This window comes from Ctenopharyngodon idella, chromosome 18, assembly GCF_019924925.1.
Source record: "Ctenopharyngodon idella isolate HZGC_01 chromosome 18, HZGC01, whole genome shotgun sequence".
Lineage (NCBI taxonomy): Eukaryota > Metazoa > Chordata > Actinopteri > Cypriniformes > Xenocyprididae > Ctenopharyngodon > Ctenopharyngodon idella.
The window spans coordinates 748,251-770,405 of NC_067237.1; the positions used below are offsets into that span (position 1 = coordinate 748,251).

The 22,155-nt window shown below is 37.3% G+C and overlaps 2 protein-coding genes across 3 annotated transcripts in view; one reads left to right on the forward strand and one right to left on the reverse strand.

The window, feature by feature from the left end:
- Positions 1-224: 224 nt before the first annotated feature.
- ubl7b (ubiquitin-like 7b (bone marrow stromal cell-derived)) lies at positions 225-5,179 on the reverse strand. Of its 2 annotated transcripts, none has more exons than XM_051869656.1 (11): positions 5,071-5,179; positions 4,466-4,643; positions 4,195-4,314; positions 4,029-4,111; positions 1,805-1,889; positions 1,667-1,724; positions 1,446-1,579; positions 1,309-1,358; positions 899-1,069; positions 692-802; positions 225-488 (listed from the first exon to the last, which is right to left on the reverse strand). In XM_051869656.1, the coding sequence occupies exons 2-11, from the start codon at positions 4,638-4,640 to the stop codon at positions 354-356; spliced, it is 1,122 nt and encodes a 373-aa protein (XP_051725616.1). In that variant the 5' UTR covers positions 4,641-4,643; positions 5,071-5,179; the 3' UTR covers positions 225-353. The 2 variants fall into 2 exon arrangements, with proteins under 2 accessions (XP_051725616.1, XP_051725617.1); XM_051869657.1 differs by lacking the exon at positions 5,071-5,179 and adding an exon at positions 4,944-4,962.
- Positions 5,180-7,086: 1,907 nt separating this feature from the next.
- cd276 (CD276 molecule) overlaps positions 7,087-22,155 on the forward strand; it is a 96,537-nt gene continuing 81,468 nt past the window's right edge. Inside the window, exons 1-2 of the mRNA XM_051869665.1 lie at positions 7,087-7,359; positions 12,834-12,966. Coding sequence (XP_051725625.1) covers positions 12,921-12,966 — 46 coding nt within the window. The 5' untranslated portion in view covers positions 7,087-7,359; positions 12,834-12,920. The remainder of the gene's footprint in view (positions 7,360-12,833; positions 12,967-22,155) is intronic.

The following is a 22,155-nucleotide window of genomic DNA, read 5'->3' on the forward strand; positions in this document are numbered from 1 at the left end:
ATATTAATTTTCATTATCCAAAATCAGGATTGATATGAAGTTGGTAGTTCAAATGTATGTATGCACTTTTGGAGGTGTATAATTATTTTTTTTTTTTTTTTTTTTTTTTTCACTGGATTCCCTGAAAATTGCCTTACAGCGCCACCTGGTGGTCATATACTGACATTACCAAAAGGGTAACGTCACAAAAACATTCAATCCACTTAAACTCAAATACAAGTCTATAGTTTTTAATAACTTTTTTTATTTTTATTTAGGTGAAAAGCAATACAAAAAAACAAAAACAAAGCAGCCCTTAGTTTAAGGTGAGATGTTTCATGGTCAGTCTCAGTCCAAAGCCAAACCTTGACACGTTAAAGTCCTCCAGCAAAGATGATCTCTAGCGCGGCCTGCAGATCTCCGTTTGTGGCTGTTAACGCACGCAGAGCCAGATTCTCGTCCTGGATGCCCATATCCCTCAACTGCTGCATCTGCGTCTGCCAGCGGCCCTACGACACACACGGACAGCAGCATGCAGGATGAGATCAAGTGCACAGTGAGCCCTTCATTCAGCATTAGTCATATTTTCTAAAGCATTTATCAAGCACAGAACTGTTCTATCCATATATATATATATATATATATATATATATATATATATATATATATATATAGTGAAATGTAAGTGTTGCTGTGTTTGTCTGCAGGTCACCTGAAGCGAGCTCACGCCAGAGGCCTGTAGGGCTTGCTGCAGAGCCTGACTGAGCAGACTGCTGTTGACCGGAGCGCCTGACGCTACTGACGGCCCACCAGAAGACATCTCCTACAGCATAAAGGAATGTGAGCATTTGCCAGGTTAGATTCTCTAAGGACTGAACTTGTATGACGTATTGATGTGACGTCAGAGTGCGTTTCTGACCGGAGCGCTCTGTGTCGGCGGGCCTGCACTGCCCTCTGGGGTGCTGGCTAAAGCCAGGGCGGACGCGAGCTCACTCTGGGTGATGGGACGTGGCCCTGTGGCTCCGCTGTGACCCAGAGTCATCGGTCTGGATGCTCCAAACGGTCTCTGGTGTCTAGCTCTGTTTCCATGCTGTAAAGAACATGCATAGATTTCTTCTTACCATAATAATACAATAATAATAATAATAATAATAATAATAATAATACAATATACATCAAAATACAATAATAATAAAATATCACTTCTCCTCATGATTATTTCTTAATACTAATAAAAATTCTTCTTGCTATAATATTACTATAATAATAAAAATCTCCATATATATATATATATTATAACATCAAAACATAAAAGGGAGAAAAACATACAGATTGGAAATCCTCATCATCGTCTGACATGCCGTCGAACAGAAAACCTCCTGTCAGAAACACAAAACACTGAGACGATGAGCAGATGCTGTGAAGATCATGAGATGCTGTGTTTTGTTTATGTGGCTGATGTTCACCTGGCATTTCACTGTAAGAACTGGCCGACACGTTGCGGGACGAGCTGCCGCCGGATTGGCTGGACATGCTGCTGGTCACCGAGTGCAGGACCAGGATGATAGCGTTGACCAATGCCGGGTGAGATCGGATCAACCTGAGAGGAAGGTGAGATCATGTTCACTGATGTTCTGTATAAATGACTGTGGAAGCATGTGGTTCCTAGTGTTTGGAGAAAACTCACATGTCCAGCAGGCTTGGGTCTGTAAACTGAACGAACAGATCTTTATCCTGAAGCACACCTGCAAAATGAACGAGCTGATTAGAGACGGCCTGATTTCCACAAACCCATGAGCTGTGATGCGTTTCAAAGCCAACGAACCTAAAGCGACAGGGTCTGAACTGAGTCCAGGTGAGGCGGCGATAATCTGCTCCAGTGACTCTTTATTAGCCAGCATCTTAAACACCTGAAAACACAAGAGAGTGTTTAACTGCTTTACTAAACCTCTGCTGAACAAGTTCTGAACTGTTTTACTTCATTGAATTGTTGACTTTTGTAGCACCGGCAATATGAACACATACACTTGATATATGAACAAAAACAATATTGTAAACATGAAAAATGTGAAAATACAGAGCAATTTTTAGGGTACAATACACAAATCTACCATGGTGAAGTAGTCCATCTATCTATCCATGTATATATACACACACAGTGGCATGCGAAAATTTGGGAACCCCTTGCAGAATCTGTGAAAATGTGAATAATTTTAACAAAATAAGAGAGATCTTACAAAATGCATGTTATTTTTTTATTAAATATCTTATTCAGGACAGTACTAAATAAAAAAAATAACATGCATTTTGTATGATCTCTCTTATTTTGTTAAAATTATTCACATTTTCAAAGATTCTGCAAGGGGTTCCCAAACTTTCGCATGCCACTGTGTGTGTATATATATATATACACACACACACACACACACATTAGAGATGCACCGATACCGATAGTTTGAGGGTTCTGCCTTATATACCTTAATAATTATATTTTTTATAACTAAATTCTGAAGATTAAATTAATATTTCTTAACTTTCTGAATGTTATTAATTCATATAATAACTATTAATATTGAACATCAAACTGGTTTCTTAGCATTTTCTTTACACAAATCCCAAATGCAGTGCATTTTCCTGCCCTCTTTTGATTGACAGAATATATATCGGCCCTGACTATCAGTTGTTTTTAAACTATCGGCCGATACCGATTATTGGCTGATATATTGCTGCATCTGTAAAACATATATATATATATATATATAGTACTGGTCAAAAGTTTGGAAACATTACTGTTTTTAATGTTTTTGAAAGAAGTCTCTTATGCTCATCAAGCCTGCAGTTATTTGATCGAAAATACTGAAAAAAACAGTAATAATGTGAAATATTATTACAATTTAAAATTATGGTTTTCTATTTTAATATGCATTAAACTATAATTTATTCTTGTGATCAAAGCTGAATTTTCAGCATCATTACTCCAGTCTTCAGTGTCACATGATCCTTCAGAAATCTTTCTGATATGATGATTTGATGATCAAGAAACATTTATGATTATTATCAATGTTAGAAACAGTTGTGCTGCTTAATATTATTTTATAACCTGTGATACTTTTTCAGGATTCTTTGATGAATAAAAAGTCAAAAAATATCAGTATTTATTTAAAATAGAAATCTTTTGTAACAATATACACTAACGTTCAAAAGTTTGGGGTCAGTCATTTTTTTCCTTTCTTTTTTTTTGAAAGAAATTAATACTTTTATTCAGCACGGATGTGTTAAACTGATAAAAAGTGATAGTAAAGATTTATATTGTTAGAAAAGATTTACATTTTGAATAAATGCTGTTCTTTTTAACCTTTTATTCATCAATAAATCCTGAAAAAAGTATCACAGCTTCCAAAAAAATATTAAGCAGCACAACTGTTTCCAACATTGATAATAACTGAGTATCAAATCAGCATATTAGAATGATTTCTGAAGGATCATGTGACACTGAAGACGCTGAAAATTCAACTTTGCATCACAGAAATAAATTATATTTTAAAGTATATTAAAAAAGAAAACCATAATTTTAAATTGTAATAATATTTCACAATATTATTGTTTTTTTCTGTATTTATTATGAAATAAATGCAGCCGCAATGAGCATAAGAGACTTCGTTCAAAAACAAATTAAAAATAGTAATGTTTCCAAGCTTTTGACTGGTAGTGTATATAAAAGTGGTGCATAATTTAGAGGTAAATACTGTTTAGTACCATGAAATACCCTCAAAATACTAAACATTAATGAGTAAATATTATTGGGAATTAAGAGTCTCCTGAATCAGCTGCGTTTTGGTTCTTCCAGTAATAAATTATCTGCATGTATAAAAAAAAAAATAGCTAACAAAAGGAACAATTCACATGAAAATAAAAATTTGTCCCAAAACTCATATAACTTTAATTCTGACTTTTTTGTTGTTGTTGTTGTTGTTGAATTTTTGAGTGAATTGTGCCTTTAAGTCAAATTTTGACCAAATATTCTGGCTGTGAAGTGATGGAATAAGTACCGCTTCTCTGTACGCTCCGTTGGAGTGCAGCCCGGCCTGAAGCATCCGGAACTCTCTGGCGGCAGCAGACCTGTTCACCGGCTCTGTGTGAGGAGAAACATGCAGAAACCAAATGAACTTCCCCTTCACAGATGATGCACTCTATTCATTAGAGCTCCAGACGCACCAGGCTTGACCTCCGGCTCCGGCCACGTCTTCTTAATGATGTGCAGTGTTGATCCAGACTTGATCCCGTAGGAGTCTAACGTGAGGTCATCCTTCAGCACACAGCCACAGTGCACAAAGTCTGCAAAAGTGGGAAAGCACAATAGGTATGTTTACGTGCACTAATTGTTGCTAAACGGAATGAATCCAATCCGATTTCAGATTCCAAAAGTAAACGTAATGATTCACAGCAGCTGAAAGGAAGTCAATAATGTTACTGAACCAAGACTGACCTATGAGCTCAGGGTCTGGCAGCGAGTCTGATAACTGCGCTGAGATCAGCTGTTTGAGACTCGACACCTGGTATCCTCCCGGATGGACGTCTCCAGGTTCGGTGTCTGGAAACCGGAACTTCGCCTTGGGTTTGTCGCTGAGTTTCAGGGAGAGATGCCACGCTGAACTCTCCATATCCTTCATGAGAGACAACAAACAACAGATCATTCATTCTCAAAACCATTCTAGAGGAGCACTGGTCAGATCTGAGATTATGACTTAAGTCTAGTGGAAGGAAAACATCCAAAATATACATTTTTATTGAACTTTTAAGATGATAATTTAGATAATAATGACGACTTTACATATGTAAACATAACATTTTTGAAAACCTGTCATACAAAACAACTGGCTTCATGTACAGTGATTAATCAACTGGGTAAGTATGCTAACTGTTAGTGCTGTTCTGAGATCGGAATGAAGTGATCTTGGTCTCACTTTCAGTTCTAAGTGCTGTATAAAGCACAAAGATGATGACAGCAGATCACTTACTGATCTCAGACACAATACAGTAACTTCTCATCACGGTGACATTTAATACGACACAGCAGGACGAATATCTCACCAGTTTTGTAGCGAGCGGTTCACACAGCAGCTGTAGTCAGTGAGGCAGCGCTTTGTCAACAGCTGGTAGCCGGATGTGATGTCACACAGTTTCCCCCCAAAATAAAAGTCTAATAAATATATGAGCATATATGATATTGTCGCGTAGTGCCTCTGGAATTTATGTGTATAAATATATACGCTTTATCGTACTTTACAACATATATGTAATTTAATAATTCGGTTAAGTAGGATATATAAATTTATTTCAGATAAATATGTTAAATACGTAATGTATATTGACATATAAATTTAAACCACCATACTATCAACTTTCGTTTAATTTTAATCAAATAAATTAAATGTAAATACTTTAAAATAATTAAATAATTTAAAAAGTAAACATAAAGCTATTTATTTATTTATGACGTGTCTAGATGAGGTCGCTCTGAGCCGCCCCCATGTGGTACTGAAAGGTAATGCAAGAGGCTTTAGTATTTATTTATTTATTTATTTACTGTAAAAGTCAGTAAAACCAGCGGTGTAATAGAGACATTTTTATAATAATATTATTATATGCTAAAAGTTGTATAGAAGTGAAAGTCTCTGAATAGTAATATTAGCCAGAGCGACTTAAACAAATCATGTACATTTAATGCAATGCAATGTGGTTTTTGGAAAATTTTGTGATTCATTTGATGGGTCAGGATGAGATGTAGATATGTGACTCCACAAGGTAAGTTTAAACCTGGTAAATTATGTAAAGATAAAAAGCTGGCAGAGTATAATAAAAAAACAAACAAACAAACGAACAATTAAGAAAAGATGCCATTTTACATAAGCCTATATTTAATAATAATTGTATAAGTTCTGATAGCCTTTTTGCTCTTGGATTTATACAAAACACTACAGTATTGTTGTTATAAAGTTAAAAATATGTTTTGGAGCCATTATTGGTTTATATATATATATATATATATATATATATATATATATATATATATATATATACTACTAGTCAAAACATTACTATTTTTAATGTTTTTGAACGAAGTCTCTTATGCTCATTACGGCTGCATTTATTTCATAATAAATACAGAAAAAACAATAATATTGTGTTAATTTAAAATTATGGTCTTCTATTTTAATATACTTTAAAATATAATTCATTCCTGTGATCAAAGCTGAATTGTCAGCATCATAACTCCAGTCTTCAGTGTCACATGATCCTTCAGAAATCATTCTGATATGATGATTTATTATCAATGTTGGAAACAGTTGTGCTGCTTAATATTTTTTTGGAGCCTGTGATACTTTTTTCAGGATTCATTGATGAATAAAAGGTTAAAAAGAACAGCATTTATTCAAAATATAAATCTTTTCTAACAATATAAATCTTTACTATCACTTTTTATCAGTTTAACACATCCGTGCTGAATAAAAGTATTAATTTCTTTCAAAAAAAAAAAAAAGAAAGAAAAAAATTGCTGCCCCCAAACTTTTGAACGTTAATGTATATTGTTACAAAAGATTTCTATTTTAAATAAATGCTGATATTTTTAAACCTTTTATTCATCAAAGAATCCTGAAAAAGTTTCACAGGTTATAAAATAATATTAAGCAGCACAACTGTTTCCAACATTGATAATAATCATCATATCAGAATGATTTCTGAAGGATCATGTGACACTGAAGACTGGAGTAATGATGCTGAAAATTCAGCTTTGATCACAGGAATAAATTATATTTCAAAGTATATTAAAATAGAAAACCATAATTTTAAATTGTAATAATATTTCACAATATTATTGTTTTTTTCTTCTGTATTTATTATGAAATAAATGCAGCCTTAAGTCTCTTATGCTCATTAAAAATAGTAATGTGTCCAAACTTTTGACTGGTAGTGTGTGTATATATATATATATATGTTATTATTAACTGTTATTATTATTACACATGGCTCGGTAGGCTGTGCTGTGACATGTTCTCCAGTACTAAATGGTTAAACCCATCGAGTTTAACCCCTGGCGGTGACGTCACCAGACTGGAGCGAGCGCAAGAATGATGTAGGAGTGGTTTCACTTACCGACCGGAGGAAAACCATCTCAAAGAAACGCTATTTCACCCAGCTTTATCTTCACAAACAAACCGCGCGCTTTCAGATGTAATTCACGCGCACTGAACACATGAACGAGGAATGACAGAGAATAAAGTTAGTCGCGTGTCTTCTCGGATCTCCTGCTAGTGGTTATTATTCACACAGCTGGATGAGCGGCTCTTTGTCCTAGTCTAACTTCTCATTGCTGGGATGGTAAGTTCATTAAAAATGTCTTTCAAATGCAGTGACTGCTGGGGAATACGGCTCGGTTTGCATGTGTTCTTAGCTGGGGAATAAATGAATCAAACGGTTTTGAAGGGAGTTGGAGATTCAAAGTTACATTTACAGTGAAATCATGTGCTTTAATAATAATTGTATTACTTTATTTATGCCACATTTCATGAGTCACTGGTTGCTGGATAAATTAACTTGCTGTATTGAATCCAGGCCTTCGGTTTTTGTCTTTTAAGGTTTTAAGATCCTCCCCCAAACCCTCTAAAATCCCAAACTGAGTGGTTTTGAATGGGTATGTCTTTGTTTAGCACTGCCACACCCCTGCTGAACTGGACAGAAGCTCTGGATCTGTGCTTTACCTTCAGCATCGGTCACACTGTAATGCTGATTCAGCTCTCCACCATTGACACTCTGGCGTAACGCCGCATCTGTAACACATTAAATCATGTCGGGAGGTTTTATTAGACAAACTCTTAAACTTTGTGAGCCTGAGACCACCATGTAAATCTTTACAAAATAAAAGTTTGCTTTTTGAACTCCACCAGCACCTGAAATGAGCTCTCAAACTTTTCGTGACTGTCGTATGTCAATGTAACGTGAATTAAGAGCAGGAACTGGGCTACTTTAATACTGTTGAGGCGGGTTGTTTTTCATGTCCGTGGGTTGAAGTGACCTCAAATAACATGATATTTAGCCCCTGGAAAGCGAAATTTTACCTGGGAAGCCAACCAAAAACACAGATTTTACCCACCGGAACATGATTTTTACTGGGAGACCCCCCCGAAATGCGATTGGGGTAGTTTTGAGTAGCAATTGGGCGGGTTTTGTTGTGAAAACCTGGCAACCCTGAATAAGACTGCATTAACTCTCTCAGATTTTATCATCAGAGCTGCATTTAATAATAGCATTTTATTATACATTTAATACCTGGCGGCTAAACAATGGGCTTGTTATTATGAGGTGAGTGTTGGAGAACAGGGAAATCAGCTACTTTCACAGCAGGGCAGATAAATGTGCTTGTTTAATCTTGAGCCTCAATGCCAAACATCTGAATAGTTGCCAAAGGAATTAATATGTAGTATTCAACATTAAAGACTCAATGAGTCATGGCACAGGGTAGTTTATTGTTTATGACTTTAGTGTTTGATGCTTACATGCATATTCTGTTCGTCAGATTCAGCAGATTGAGCTCAGTTATGATGGACTGTATCTGTAAACAGTTCAGATGTTACCTTAAAGAGCTGATTTTACTTGATTTAAGCCATGACAGTGCTATTATTGCTATACCTTATTTTACGCCGGACTGCTTCACAAACGAGGGTCAATTCAACGCTGGATTTGCACAAAAGATTAACATGACGGCACATGCTAGTCGATGAGTTGAATCAACATAAATTTATCCACTAACCATTCAGAAACGTCTAAAAGTTGTAACTTCTTCCTGAGTCTCTCCATCAGTGTCGACTCCGGTTTGAACAATGTAAGGCTGAACACCGTTACTGACAATCCTCATTTTGTCTGCGTGAGATTCTCCAGCTTTGTTGTTGTTGAGCGACCGAAGCGTGAGCTGTTAAAGCTCCGCCCTCTTCTGGAAAGGGGGCCGGGAGCAGCAGCTCATTTGCATTTAAAGGGACACACACAAAAACGGTGTGTTTTTGCTCACACCCAAATAGGGGCAAATTTGACAAGCTATAATAAATGACCTGTGGGGTATTTTGAGCTGAAACTTCACAGACACATTCTGGAGACACCAGAGACATCTTGTGAAAGGGGCATTATAGGTCCACTTTAATGTATTTTGGTTGATTCAGCAATACTGAATAGCATTTATGACTTAAATAAAACCAGTTAGTTTACATGCTGTCATGTTTAGGTTACAATTTCTTTTCAGTGTGTATGAAATAAGTGCAACAGCACTGGATTGAAAAACACTGACAAAGTGTTTTAGGCCAATGAAAGATTCCTGAAGGAAGGAATGAGGAGAGAAAGTGCTATTAGATCTCAGAGTATCTGAAGTTCATATACAGACAGTTCCTGTGATCTAGTGTGGAGTTTAATCATACTGTGATTTTATGGACGTGAGAAGTATTTTGCTCAACTCAACTAATTGCTCTGAACTTTTTGTCAAAAGAAAGTTGATTTGATCCCAGTTTGTGTCTGCAGCTGTTTCTGAAGAGCGTCTGGCCGCATGTTTTGTGCTGATGACAGGGTTTGGCCACAGAAAGCGGTTTGATAATGACTAAGGCATAGCGCAGGGGTGATGCGGTCTCATGTTACACAGTGTGACCTACACTGGAAAGAGTCTAGTCAGAGCTCACGTGCGTCTGACCCCTTCATTGAGCGCCCACTCGCTAGTGCTGCTTTCTGTTGTTTAGGTTCTCATAGAGTCATATAATTGTGGTGCAGACGCTCAGAACTTGATTACTTTTCTCTAACAGTACAGCAAAGATTTGAGTGAGCCGATCTGAAAGTGAGATCATGCAGCTGTTTGAGTCTGTCAGTGTGTTAAAGACCCAGTGAAATCAGACTGGACTCTTGTGACTCGATCAGCTTTATATAAGCTAATGCAGGGGTTTTCAAGCAAGCTCTGTCTTTGATGCCTTTCATAATTATAAAGACAATTATTTCATGCATAAAACTCAACGCACAGACTAACATTCAAAAGTAGGGTCGATAAGATTTTAAAATGATTTTGAAAGAAGTCTCTTCTGCTCACCAAGGCTGCATTTATTTGATTAAAAATACAGGAAAAATTGTGATATATTATTCCAATGTAAATCAGCTGTTTTCTATGTGAATATATAGTAAAGTGTAATTTATTCCTGTGATCAAAGCTGAATTTTCAGCATCATTACTCCAGGTCTTCAGTGTCACATGATCCTTCAGAAATCATTCTAATATGATGATTTGATGATCAAGAAACATTTATGATTATTATCAATGTTGAAAACAGTCTGTGCTGCTTCAGATTTCTGTGTTTTTCAGAGTTTATTTGAAATAGAATCTTTTGTAACGTTATAAATGTCTTTACTTTCATATTTGATCATATAGCCTATATATAAATTACTGAACTTTTGTGTATATACTATTAAAAAAGGGACAAACAAACCCAAACTTCCCGTATCAACAGGAAATATGTCAGAACAGGAAAGAAAAACCTTTTAAAGAGGTCTGACTTCAGTTTTTCCAGCGAAAAGAAGGACAGAATGAGGAAACGAGAGCAGGATGGAGAAATCATGAGCAGTCTGAACAGGAAGCACCTGTATGTAAAATCAGTCTGTCTGTCTGTCTATTTATCATCTGGTTGTAGAAAAAAAAACCACACATGAAACATCAAATTTGTTTAAATCTTTCATAAAGGTTTCCTTACATAAATCGTCATGTTGAATCGAACAACAAATTACAAAAGAAAAGTTGTATGAACTGCTCATTCTGCTCATGTTTCATGAATGAGGACCTGAGAGAGAGATGAAGCTCTCAGAAAGAGTCACAACTAAAGTTAGTTGCAGTGGAAATCCTTGGATTCTCTGGGCTGAAGTATTCCTCTGTAGAATTATTGAGGATAGTCTAGAGGATGGTGCATGTTCGTCCTTCTTCTTTATATTCAGATCTGTGCTTTGGCACACAGATCAGGGTATCAGGAGATGGCGACAGCTCTGTCTCGCCAAGAGCAGATGAAAATCCTCCGTGTGTAAAGAGAAGCTGCTCACGCTGGAGACGGTCTGCAGAGAGAGAGAGACACGAAATGGCCGTGCTGTTCCCTGCCAAATGTCAAACTCTCTTTAATAGTTAGGTCAGCCGTCTGAGAAGTTGTAACTTTGTGCACTTCTCATGGGTGCGTCCATGAATGAGATGTACGGCCAGAAACATGTGCATGTGGGAAAATATAGCATTTATAGCATTTGTACTGTATAATAGATTTGTCATATATTTTTGTTTTATCACTTTATCATTCATCACTTTTGTTTTATGCACAGTGTCTACCAAAAACATTACATTTGATTTATACAGTCTCATTCATTCATAGCGCCTTAATATTATCAAATACAGCACACAAAATTAAAATGAATTTAAATCCAGGCACAGGTGATTTACATTAAGTACAAAGTACAAAAGAAGCAACATTTCTTGAGAATGTGCCACGTGTGTTTTCTTTGCTGCTTTCTTTTATGATTCTGCTGATAAAATACTTCAATATACGATTATCCAATGGGAAACAAGACCAGCCCACCTAATTATCATACATCAGACAGAAATGTAAGAATAAATACAAAATAAATAAATAAAATTTGAGAATATTTAAATATGGAAATTCATTGAAATGGGAATAAATAAAAATAAAATACATAAATATAGTAAAAATTGTTAAAATAAATAGAGAAAATAATAAATAAATAAAGGGAAAATAACTTAATTAAATTAAAAAGCAATTTAATTAAAAATCAGTCAGTCTGTCTATCTATTTTATCAAATAAATAAATGAAATTTGAGAATATTTAAATATGGAAATACATCCATATGGGAATAAATAAATAAATAAATAAATAAGGGGAAAAAAGAACTTAATTTAATTAAAAATTGTCAGTCACTCTGTCTATTTTATCAAAATAAATAAATAAATAAAATTCGAGAATATTTAAATATGGAAATACATCCATATGGGAATAAATAAAAAATAATAAATAAATAAATAAAATACATTTTTTTTTAATTTTTTAAATTTAAATTTTTTTAAATAAATAAATAAATAAATAAATAAAATCAATAAATAAAAAGAAAAATAACTTAATTAAATTAAAAATTAATTTAATTAAAAATCAGTCAGTCAGTCTGTCTGTCTATTTTATAAAATAAGTAAATGAAATTTGAGAATATTTAAATATGGAAATACATATAGGAATAAACAATAAACAAACAAACAAATACATAAAGTACAAATTGTTAAAATAAATAGAGAAATCAATCAATCAATCAATCAATAAATGGAAAAAGAACTTAATTTAATAAAAAAATTGTCAGTCCATCCATCCATCCATCCATCCGTCAGGTTTGGGCCTCCACAGCCATGAGAGTAACTGACCTAAAAGAGAAAACTTGTGAATCTAGAAGTGTTTGTTTCTTTCATGAAGTTTGATGCCTAAATCAATATATGAATCCTTTAGGAGTTTATTTTCATTCACTTTATTTTCATTCACTTCATATCACTTAGATATGAACACTTAGTTTCCACATTTGTTACATCTGCATGTTCAGTGTATTGGAAAGGTCAAGATCCAGCCGTAAATCATGAAATGTTGACCCTTTCAAGAAGGCAGAGATGTGACATCAGTGTATTTATATCTATGGTTTAACAGCCGGTGATGTTCACTGGAGACTTCTGAAGGTTTCACACACACACTCTTCACTCTTCCTCTCCGTCAGGTTAATCAGCCTCTCTCTGTTTTTCCCCGCAGTGCCGTGATTGAAGGATCTGCCCCGCTGTTACACACACAGACTCACACACTCTCGGTCGGATCACACACACTCCGCTCACCGTCGCCATGTTGGCCCTCCTGTTGTGCGCTCTGCTGGCTGTCCGCTCTCACGGTGGGTGACGCTTCTCTTCCCTACATGCTGATTAGCCAAAGATCACGACCTGTGAACTGGAAACACACACACAGTTACACTGACAGCGGCTCAGGCCCTGGCTAATGCCTCCACAACAAACAAACAAACAAAGACAGAAATGAATAAACAGTGGAGCTGTACAAAATCATGGGAACATTACACTAATATCCAAAAGTTTGGAGGCAGTAAGATTTTTTTTTTTTTAATTTTGTGTATGAAATGTGCTATATAAATAAACTTGCCTTGCCAATATGAAATACACAGGCTTATATACAGAGAGGAAATTGACAAACAAGACACACATGGAAACAGTGATGAGGGGAGCGAAATGAACTACAAAAGGACTACAAAACAGAGACAGGAAACAGGAAACTCAGACTAAACATAAAAGTCCAAAATGATGCAATTTCATTGGGTTCCATGTATCTAAAATCATGCATGACATTGACATGTTCTGAAATGTCAAAGTTTGCACTCATGAAAAGGATGAATGTGTCTGTGAAATCTGGTTTCATAGACGCTCAGCGTGAAAAAAGATGTGACCTTTCCACATTAAAAGTCTATCAGAGGCTTAAATAGCGTATCCTTCGTTAAATTTGCATATGACATAAAGGGATTCCTGTGTGAATATAATAAGATTGGATTCAAAATGAGCTCTGTAATTGCTTAATATCTGCCTCTCTGCTGGTAAAAAATGTAAAACTGTCCCTCTGTACAAACACACAGACAGCTGTGTAAAATGGGGAAGGTCAGAAATGTATTTAGGAAAGTTTAAAAATCCACTCTGTGAATTTTAAAGTTGTTCCTTATAGACCTGTGAACCCGGAGAGAAAACAGAGAGAGGAAGACAGAGAGCAGGGTTTTTCCTCTGACTCAGATGTTGTGGCAGTGTTTGTGTTGGGGTGTGGTGTCTGAACTCAAGCCACAGTTATGTCTCTGTTTTATATCCCTCAGTTTAATCCTCAGTATAGATGGCGACTGCAGCGTCCACTATGAGCTTTATTCCTGAGAGGATCCTCAAAATACGTAAGGAGTATCTAAAATACAATCCAAGAAGTTTCTCAACTTTTACCTTTCAACAGAAGAGCATAACTCAATATACAAGACATGAATTGGGTCCTAGGATGTATGAGCTCATATGCTTTCATAATATCTTTCCCAGTTTCTCCATTTGTCTGTGTTTCCAGCACATATGTGCTACACTATAGTTACAGCTTCGGGTCTGCAGTTGGACGCTAATGCGGTCGCCTAAAGCAAGGGTTTCAAACTGGGGGCGCAAAGTTTAGGGAAAAACTTAAATAAAATAAAAATAAGACTCAGTTTGGGATCTTAATCGCAGCAGTAGTGACGCTGAGTATATGTGCAGCGAGTGTGTAGCTCTGATGTGAATTATCATGACCTTTTTGCCTTTAATGACAGGACAGTAGAGACACAAAATGACCCGAGGTGGATTTGAACTTCACCGCGCACGCATCAGGCCACGTGTCTGACCGAATTATGTGGGGTTACTGGAAATCTCACGGACCAAATCGTAGCTAAACCCCGGCAGTCTGTTTTGGCCTTAATAAACCCCTTGTTATTTTTCTCCAAATTGGGTGGATTTGCTCAAATGTAAGTAGATAGAACCAGTAATTAAAGCCAAGCGCGCATCACAAGACAGAAGCTCATCGCACTTTGATGTTTTAAGTCTGCGACTAGTCTGTGACAGAAATCCCTAGATCTTAGCAGTATGTGGCATCATCAACAATTTTCTAGCATGCACACTTGTGAAACACTCTGCGACTTGTGAAACTGATCTGGAGTCCTCAGGTGTGCACATTACACGTGTCCTAACCAGACGTGACGCGATACGATTCCAGCCACTAGCAGTTTGTCTGTCCAGACGAGACGCGGCAAAATCAATCCAAATCACAGCCAATCAGAAGAGCTTGTGGGCGGAGCCTCTCTGTAAGCGCACTGCACTCGCAACCAAAGCCAATTAGAAGATCGTGTGGGCGGAGTCTCTCTGCAAATGCACTGCACTCGCAACCAGATCAATTCAAAATCACAGCCAATCAGAAGAGCTTGTGGGCGGAGTCTCTCAATCACAGCCAATCAGAAGAGCTTGTGGACGGAGTCTCTCTGCAAGCGCACTGCACTCGCAACCGAATCAATCCAAAATCACAGCCAATCAGAAGAGCGTGTGGGCGGAGTCTCTCTGCAAGTGCACTGCACTCGATACCAGATCAATTTAAAATCACAGCCAATCAGAAGAGCGTGTGGGCGGAGCCTCTCTGTAAGCGCACTGCACTCGCAACCGAAGCCAATTAGAAGATCGTGTGGGCGGAGTCTCTCTGCAAATGCACTACACTGGCAACCAAATCAATTCAAAATCACAGCCAATCAGAAGAGCTTGTGGGCGGAGTCTCTCAATCACAGCCAATCAGAAGAGCTTGTGGGCGGAGTCTCTCTGCAAGCGCACTGCACTCGCAACCGAATCAATCCAAAATCACAGCCAATCAGAAGAGCGTGTGGGCGGAGTCTCTCTGCAAGTGCACTGCACTCGCTACCAGATCAATTTAAAATCACAGCCAATCAGAAGAGCGTGTGGGCGGAGCCTCTCTGTAAGCGCACTGCACTCGCAACCGAAGCCAATTAGAAGATCGTGTGGGCGGAGTCTCTCTGCAAGTGCACTGCACTCGCTACCAGATCAATTTAAAATCACAGCCAATCAGAAGAGCGTGTGGGCGGAGCCTCTCTGTAAGCGCACTGCACTCGCAACCGAAGCCAATTAGAAGATCGTGTGGGCGGAGTCTCTCTGCAAGTGCACTGCACTCGCTACCAGATCAATTTAAAATCACAGCCAATCAGAAGAGCGTGTGGGCGGAGCCTCTCTGTAAGCGCACTGCACTCGCAACCGAAGCCAATTAGAAGATCGTGTGGGCGGAGTCTCTCTGCAAGTGCACTGCACTCGCTACCAGATCAATTTAAAATCACAGCCAATCAGAAGAGCGTGTGGGCGGAGCCTCTCTGTAAGCGCACTGCACTCGCAACCGAAGCCAATTAGAAGATCGTGTGGGCGGAGTCTCTCTGCAAGTGCACTGCACTCGCTACCAGATCAATTCAAAATCACAGCCAATCAGAAGAGCGTGTGGGCGGAGTCTCTCTGCAACTGCACTGCACTCGCTGCCAGATCAATTTAAAATCACAGCCAATCAGAAGAGCGTGTGGGCGGAGTCTCTCAATCACAGCCAATCAGAAGAGCTTGTGGGCGGAGTCTCTCTGCAACTGCACTGCACTCGCTACCAGATCAATTTAAAATCACAGCCAATCAGAAGAGCGTGTGGGCGGAGTCTCTCTGCAAGGGCACTGCAGTCGCAGCTGAATCGACAAGTACATAATCAAATTCAATAATATTTTGTTATTAAAAATACATACTGAGTGACTGAAACAATCTTTGTCATAGAATACACTTGTTTGTTCACAGTTTGATTGTTCCTTTCATCACATATTGCTGTTGGACAAAAACTCTGATTAACATGGAAAAGATGCCTTTTATCAAGACGCCTTTGCGTCTGATTAGGACACAAAACCAAAAATGTGATATGTGTGATTAACAAATAGTAAAGGCCTATTAATTAATAATGCATTTTTAATGCATTTTTTCCTCAAGTCAAGTCAAAATTTATTTCTATAGCACATTTAAAAGCAACAGAGCTGCACCAAAGTGCTGCACAATAAAACATTAAACATATAAAAAGAAAGTGTTAAAGAAAAACATGCGGCTCACAAAATATAAACAAATTAAACAGAATACAGTCGTAAAACTTAAAACCCTTAAACTAACCTTAATCAAAAGAAAGAGAGAACAAATAAGATTTAAGAGCTGATTTAAAAATAGCTAGTGAAGGAGCAGACTCAAAGCGCGCAGCTTTAATGCAGCACATTGTCCAGACTCGCAGGAGAGCAGGCAATGAGCTACAGAAAAGTTTGTCGAGTCTCTCCGTCTGACAGATCACAGGACTGAAGTGTGGCCAGTGATATGACATGTAACACCAACACATTTCTCTAACTGTTCTGATGCAGCTGCTCATGTGCGAAAATAACCCTCATTTCTTTCTCTCTCTGATTCATTTTCTCAAGGTCTGCTAACTACAAACTTCATTGCTTTTATTTCATCCCTTCCTCATGATCGATTGCATCGGAAGGGACGTTTTTCCACATGTGTGAAAATTGAGTTTGGGGATCATTGCAGTGGCCAATTTGTTAGTGCATCCTTTTTTGAAACTCAAAAAATCTGAAAGAAGATCATGCATTGCATGCTCACAACAGGGGTCGCCTGCAGTGGTTGATGTTGGAGGTAAACATCCCTCTCTCAGGACGTGATGCTTATTAAAACAGAGCACATTACCCAGTGTGAGGCTGCAGATCATATCAGCAGATTTCACATGTAGTCCTCTGGGAATCAAGACCAGACCTGATGTACGTGATGTGCCGAGATTGCAGTTTCACAGAAACTGTGGTTTCTCGTCTCTCCCTTACTCCATTCATCTCTCTTTGACTTGCTTTCATTTTTTCTTCTCATAATATTTGCATTTATGGCTGTATATCAGCATGGCTGTGATGCAGCCGTAGGCAATCACAGTGTGCTGATATACAGCCATATCGCACGGCTATGAGTGTGATAATGCGTTTATACAACAGTTCGATGGCATGAGTGTGTAAATAAATAAGAAATAATGACAGAGTGTCTTTAAAACCCTCTTTTGTGCAGAACTACTTCCACCACAGATTCAAATCTCAAGTTGACAGTTTGACCAAGACTGTGTTACTAAATCTAAAACGTCACTATAGAGCTAATAATGAAGGAATGTTGAGTCCCTCCATTGAAACTCATTGTATTTTGTACAGTATTAGAGAGAGAGATCGTCTGAAGCGAGCATTACCTGTGTCTGATATAACATTCACTCATCAGGTTGTTGTCCATAATATTATATCCATTATAAAAGTCTGTTTGAATGTCCGCTGAGGAAAGCGATCTTTGTATTTGTCCTTTTTACAGTTAAGGGAATTTTACGTAACAGCGCTAAAACAACGTCCTTTGTTTACAAAAGTCCCTTTCAATTTAAAAGTCTCTTGCGACTGAATCATACACTTGTAAAGTTTGCCGCCATCTAATGGCGTATTAATGTAACTTTCACTAAATCCATATTATGCATATAATGGACCCTTTCTCAATACCAAATACAACATATTATTTATATAAAATAATATTTATTGAACAACAATATTTAAATGAACAACAATAGCCATTATAAATGACAATAGGAAATAAACACAAATGTACAATTCAGTCAAATGTACAAAAGCAGTGCTGTACATGATGTAATTTAAATATAAATAATATAAAATTATTAAATTTAACATAGCCCAATTCTATTTGCTCGGGAACAAGTAATAGATTAATAAGACCAAAGATTGCCTGTTTTATGTACCCAAAATGAATTATATCTCTTGTTTATCCTTGTTTTATCCACTATAAGAGCCGGTGAACAGAAGCTGTTCTCGGCGGGTACTCGAGCACTGAACGACCGCTGACGCCTGGAGCTCACATCCCCGAAAACATCTAAACAAACTGTAAAATAGGCACTATGATTAAATATGAGTCACATATTTCAGGTCTAAACAACAACATTCTCCCTAAAAAACTACGGTTTGTGGTACAACAAGTGTAGTATTTGTAAAAAAATATGGTGGAGTTGCTCGGCCGCCATGACAGTCACTTTAATATGATATAATATAATATGCAATATAATGCTATATATATATAATATAATATAAAAGCATGTACGGTTAGTTGTTTGTTGTTGGCAGATTCAGTGTTAATGCAGGGCCCGGAGGATGTTGTTTTCCCTAAGGCTGTTGTCTTTACAAGGACACAGAGCTCGTCTCCTGCAGCGGCTGAATGAATACAGAGATACTCACACAACTCTGTGCAACTTCTCTTTGATCATTTAAGGCTTAAGGCAAGATCAGCGGCCCTTTACCCAGATTAGCTCCACACCTGAAATGAAGATGATCATTCATGCTGTGCATCTCTAATAGGTTTATACTTTCAGAGAACAGGAACGGTTCATAACCTCGCAGTTCACTGCTTGGGCGGTAATACCATATATTTCCAAAAATCTAATATTCTGTGGTGTTTTTTTTTTCCTTTTTCTTTTTCTATATATATATTGAACAAATTATTCATTGGAACATTCAAAAAGAGAACCATTTACTTCACTCCTGAATCAATCAGCTGTTTGAACGAATCGAATGAATGAATGAATCATTAAGACATTTACCGCCACCTACTGACAGTTTTAGTTTCTTGTTTAGAGTATAATTTAATTAAAAAAATAATTTCATATTTCCATATTAATTAACAAAATAAATAAAAATAAAACACTATAGGTAGGCTATAGTTCACCCAAAAATGAAAATTCAGTCATCATTTACTCAAGCTCATGGTCCAAAAGTTTGTGAAATAAATTCTGTGTTGAATCAAATAAAATATTTCTTTCTGAAGCTACTTTTTGTAATGCCTATTTGATGCTTTACACAATAATGACTTTGAATTATCTTTTGGGAGTAATTTCTCAGCCAAATTTGATGTGCGATTAATAGGATTAAAAATTTTAATCGCTTGACAGCCCTAATTATATTATATTATATTATATTATATTATATTATATTATAACATCTTTAATTAATTAATTATAGCTCAAAACGTTTAAGATTCAGGCTCCAGTTAAATATATATATATAATTTCAGTCTAATGATAATAATAGTAATAATAATAATAATAATAATTTTATTCTTTGTTGTGCTGTGCTATTTTATTTTTTTTTTTTTTGTATACTTTTTATGTAATTAAATGTTGAAAAGCTCCCTCTGACTTCATTCATGGAATGTTCAACTTTCGAAATGTAATGTACAGCGATGACATCACATACTGTATATTTTGCATATCGAATAGAGATCGGTCCGATTTTCCTTGAACCTAAATCTTGAAGACTACATTTCCGCAGCCTTGCAAGCATCGATGTTTCTTTCAGTAATTGCAAATCTAGTCGTCTTCTGCTTCATGGTCCCATTTTCGCTTGATCTGTTTCTCCACTTCATTGCATTTTGTATAACTGTCAGCTTTTTTATCTCCATCTCTCATGATTTTGGGGGGATTTTCTCAGTCAGAGCTTCATCTATGTCAGCACTGAAGAGAGAGAGAGAGAGCTGGATATTTATGAAATGATATTTACACAGTGAATGTCATTATGTTTTGACAATATCATCCTATCGGACCAATAAAGCCCTTTGAGCAGAACTTAATCTCATAGGAAGAGGGGGAAAGGAAGTCTGGAGGCAGGGAGGGAGAGTGGGATACGGAACGAGTGCAGAGGTGTTATTATGTTTCGACAATACACTGACATATCAGACCCATAAATCTTATTCAAATGGAAATCAATCTCTCACATACAGTGTGTGAAGGAGAAAGCAAGAGCAATAAGGGCAACCGGAAGACAGAGAGAGAGAGAGAGAGAGAGATGATTAGATCGTCCCTGTGTCACTGCATGTGTGGTCTGGTGTTACCCATGATGCTTTGTGATGGTAATGTCACAGAGGAAACCCTCTACCTCTCCGTCAGATATGTGGCCTTGCAAATTACTTCTTTTGTAGGTCGACGGCAGTGAGAATTAAAAATCCAAAGGCGATTTTTAAGTTCATTTGGAGTTTCATTGTGGGCTGAATGTCGTCTTTAAGAGATATGCAGTTACTTTGGGTTTGTTAGGTGATCAAACCTACAATTTCAACCTGACAGTCAATAAAATGAGCAAAAATTCCAAGCACCTAGCAACCATCCAGAACACCCTAGCAACTGCATAGCAAGAACACCTTAGCAACCTCATAGCGACCACCCAGAATACCCTAGAAAACGTATAGCAGCTCAGTAAAAAACTCTTGCATCACTGTGGCAGTGAGTTCTGCAGAAGCTCATCTCACTGTGTTTGTTTGCACTGTTACATTTAAAAGCAGAGTGTGATTTCCTGTTTACACCACTGGGGGGCGATACTGCCTCACTAGTGTGACTGTGAATGAACTCACGGCCTGTCATGAGCCTTATACAGTTCTGTTCATGAGTTTCTGAAGCCTTTATATGTTAGCCAGAAATAACCTTTATTACTTTAAATTGTGTGCGTGTGTGTGTGTGTGTGTGTGTTTTGTGACATATCAGGACACAAATTTGTATAATGACATGGGTATTACACTGGTATTACAAGGATAGGGTGACTTATAAGGACATTTCCCATGTCCCCATTTTTCAAAAGGCTTATAAATCATACAGAATGAGTTTTTGTGAGAAAGTAAAAATGCAGACAGTTTTCTGTGATGGGTTGATTTAGTGGTAGGGGTGTAGGGGGAGAGAAAATACGGTTTGTACAGTATAAAAACCATTACGCCTATGGAGTGTCCCCACAATTCACAAAAACAAATGTGTGTGTGTGTGTGTGTGGCAGCAAAACTCTCCAAAGCGTGTCACGTCTGAGCCGCGTCTGTGTGTGTGAATAATGCGAGCGCTGGAGTTGATGGAGGTCTGATAAAGCCCGAGTCTCTTATCGAGCTCTTCAAAATGAGCCTGCATGTCTCTCCACAGGTAGATATTGAGCACTGTGTTTTTCAATGATATTGAGCGGTGTTATTCCAGGCTTTGTGTGTTTGTAAGTGTGTGCATGTTCTGCTCGTCTGTGTGTGCTGACTGGCCTTTGAGGTCTGGCAGGACTGATATTGGTCTGAAGAGTGTGTTGTGTTAGCAGAAGAGAGGCAGGACCCTCTGTTATTGAACCTTGATGCTTTACAGCTCGTGTTATGAAAGACGGAGAGAGAGAGAGAGAGAGAGAGAGAGAGAGAGAGAGAGAGAGAGAGAGAAGAAATAGTGGCACTCACAAAAAAACATTTACCTTTTTTTTAAATAGTTGAAATGCATAATTTCAGATTAAAGTCACCATGAAATCAAAATAATTATATTTGGCTTGACAAGGAAGAGTTTTCAAGCTACAACCACCAAACTCGCTCAGACCCTCAGACTGTTCTGACCCGGGTTGCTGTATCTTTTCTAACTTATCCGACTCATGATTTTCGTTTTACAA

Bases quoted from the DNA above. Each gene is read 5' to 3' on its own strand.
- ubl7b (XM_051869656.1), bottom strand. From the start codon at position 4,640: ATGGAGAGTTCAGCGTGGCATCTCTCCCTGAAACTCAGCGACAAACCC. The intron at 4,112-4,194 runs GTGCGTCTGGAG...CTCCTCACACAG, and splicing joins GGAGCCGGAGGTCAAGCCTG to AGCCGGTGAACAGGTCTGCT. The intron at 1,725-1,804 runs GTTCGTTGGCTT...TTCATTTTGCAG, and splicing joins TTCAGACCCTGTCGCTTTAG to GTGTGCTTCAGGATAAAGAT.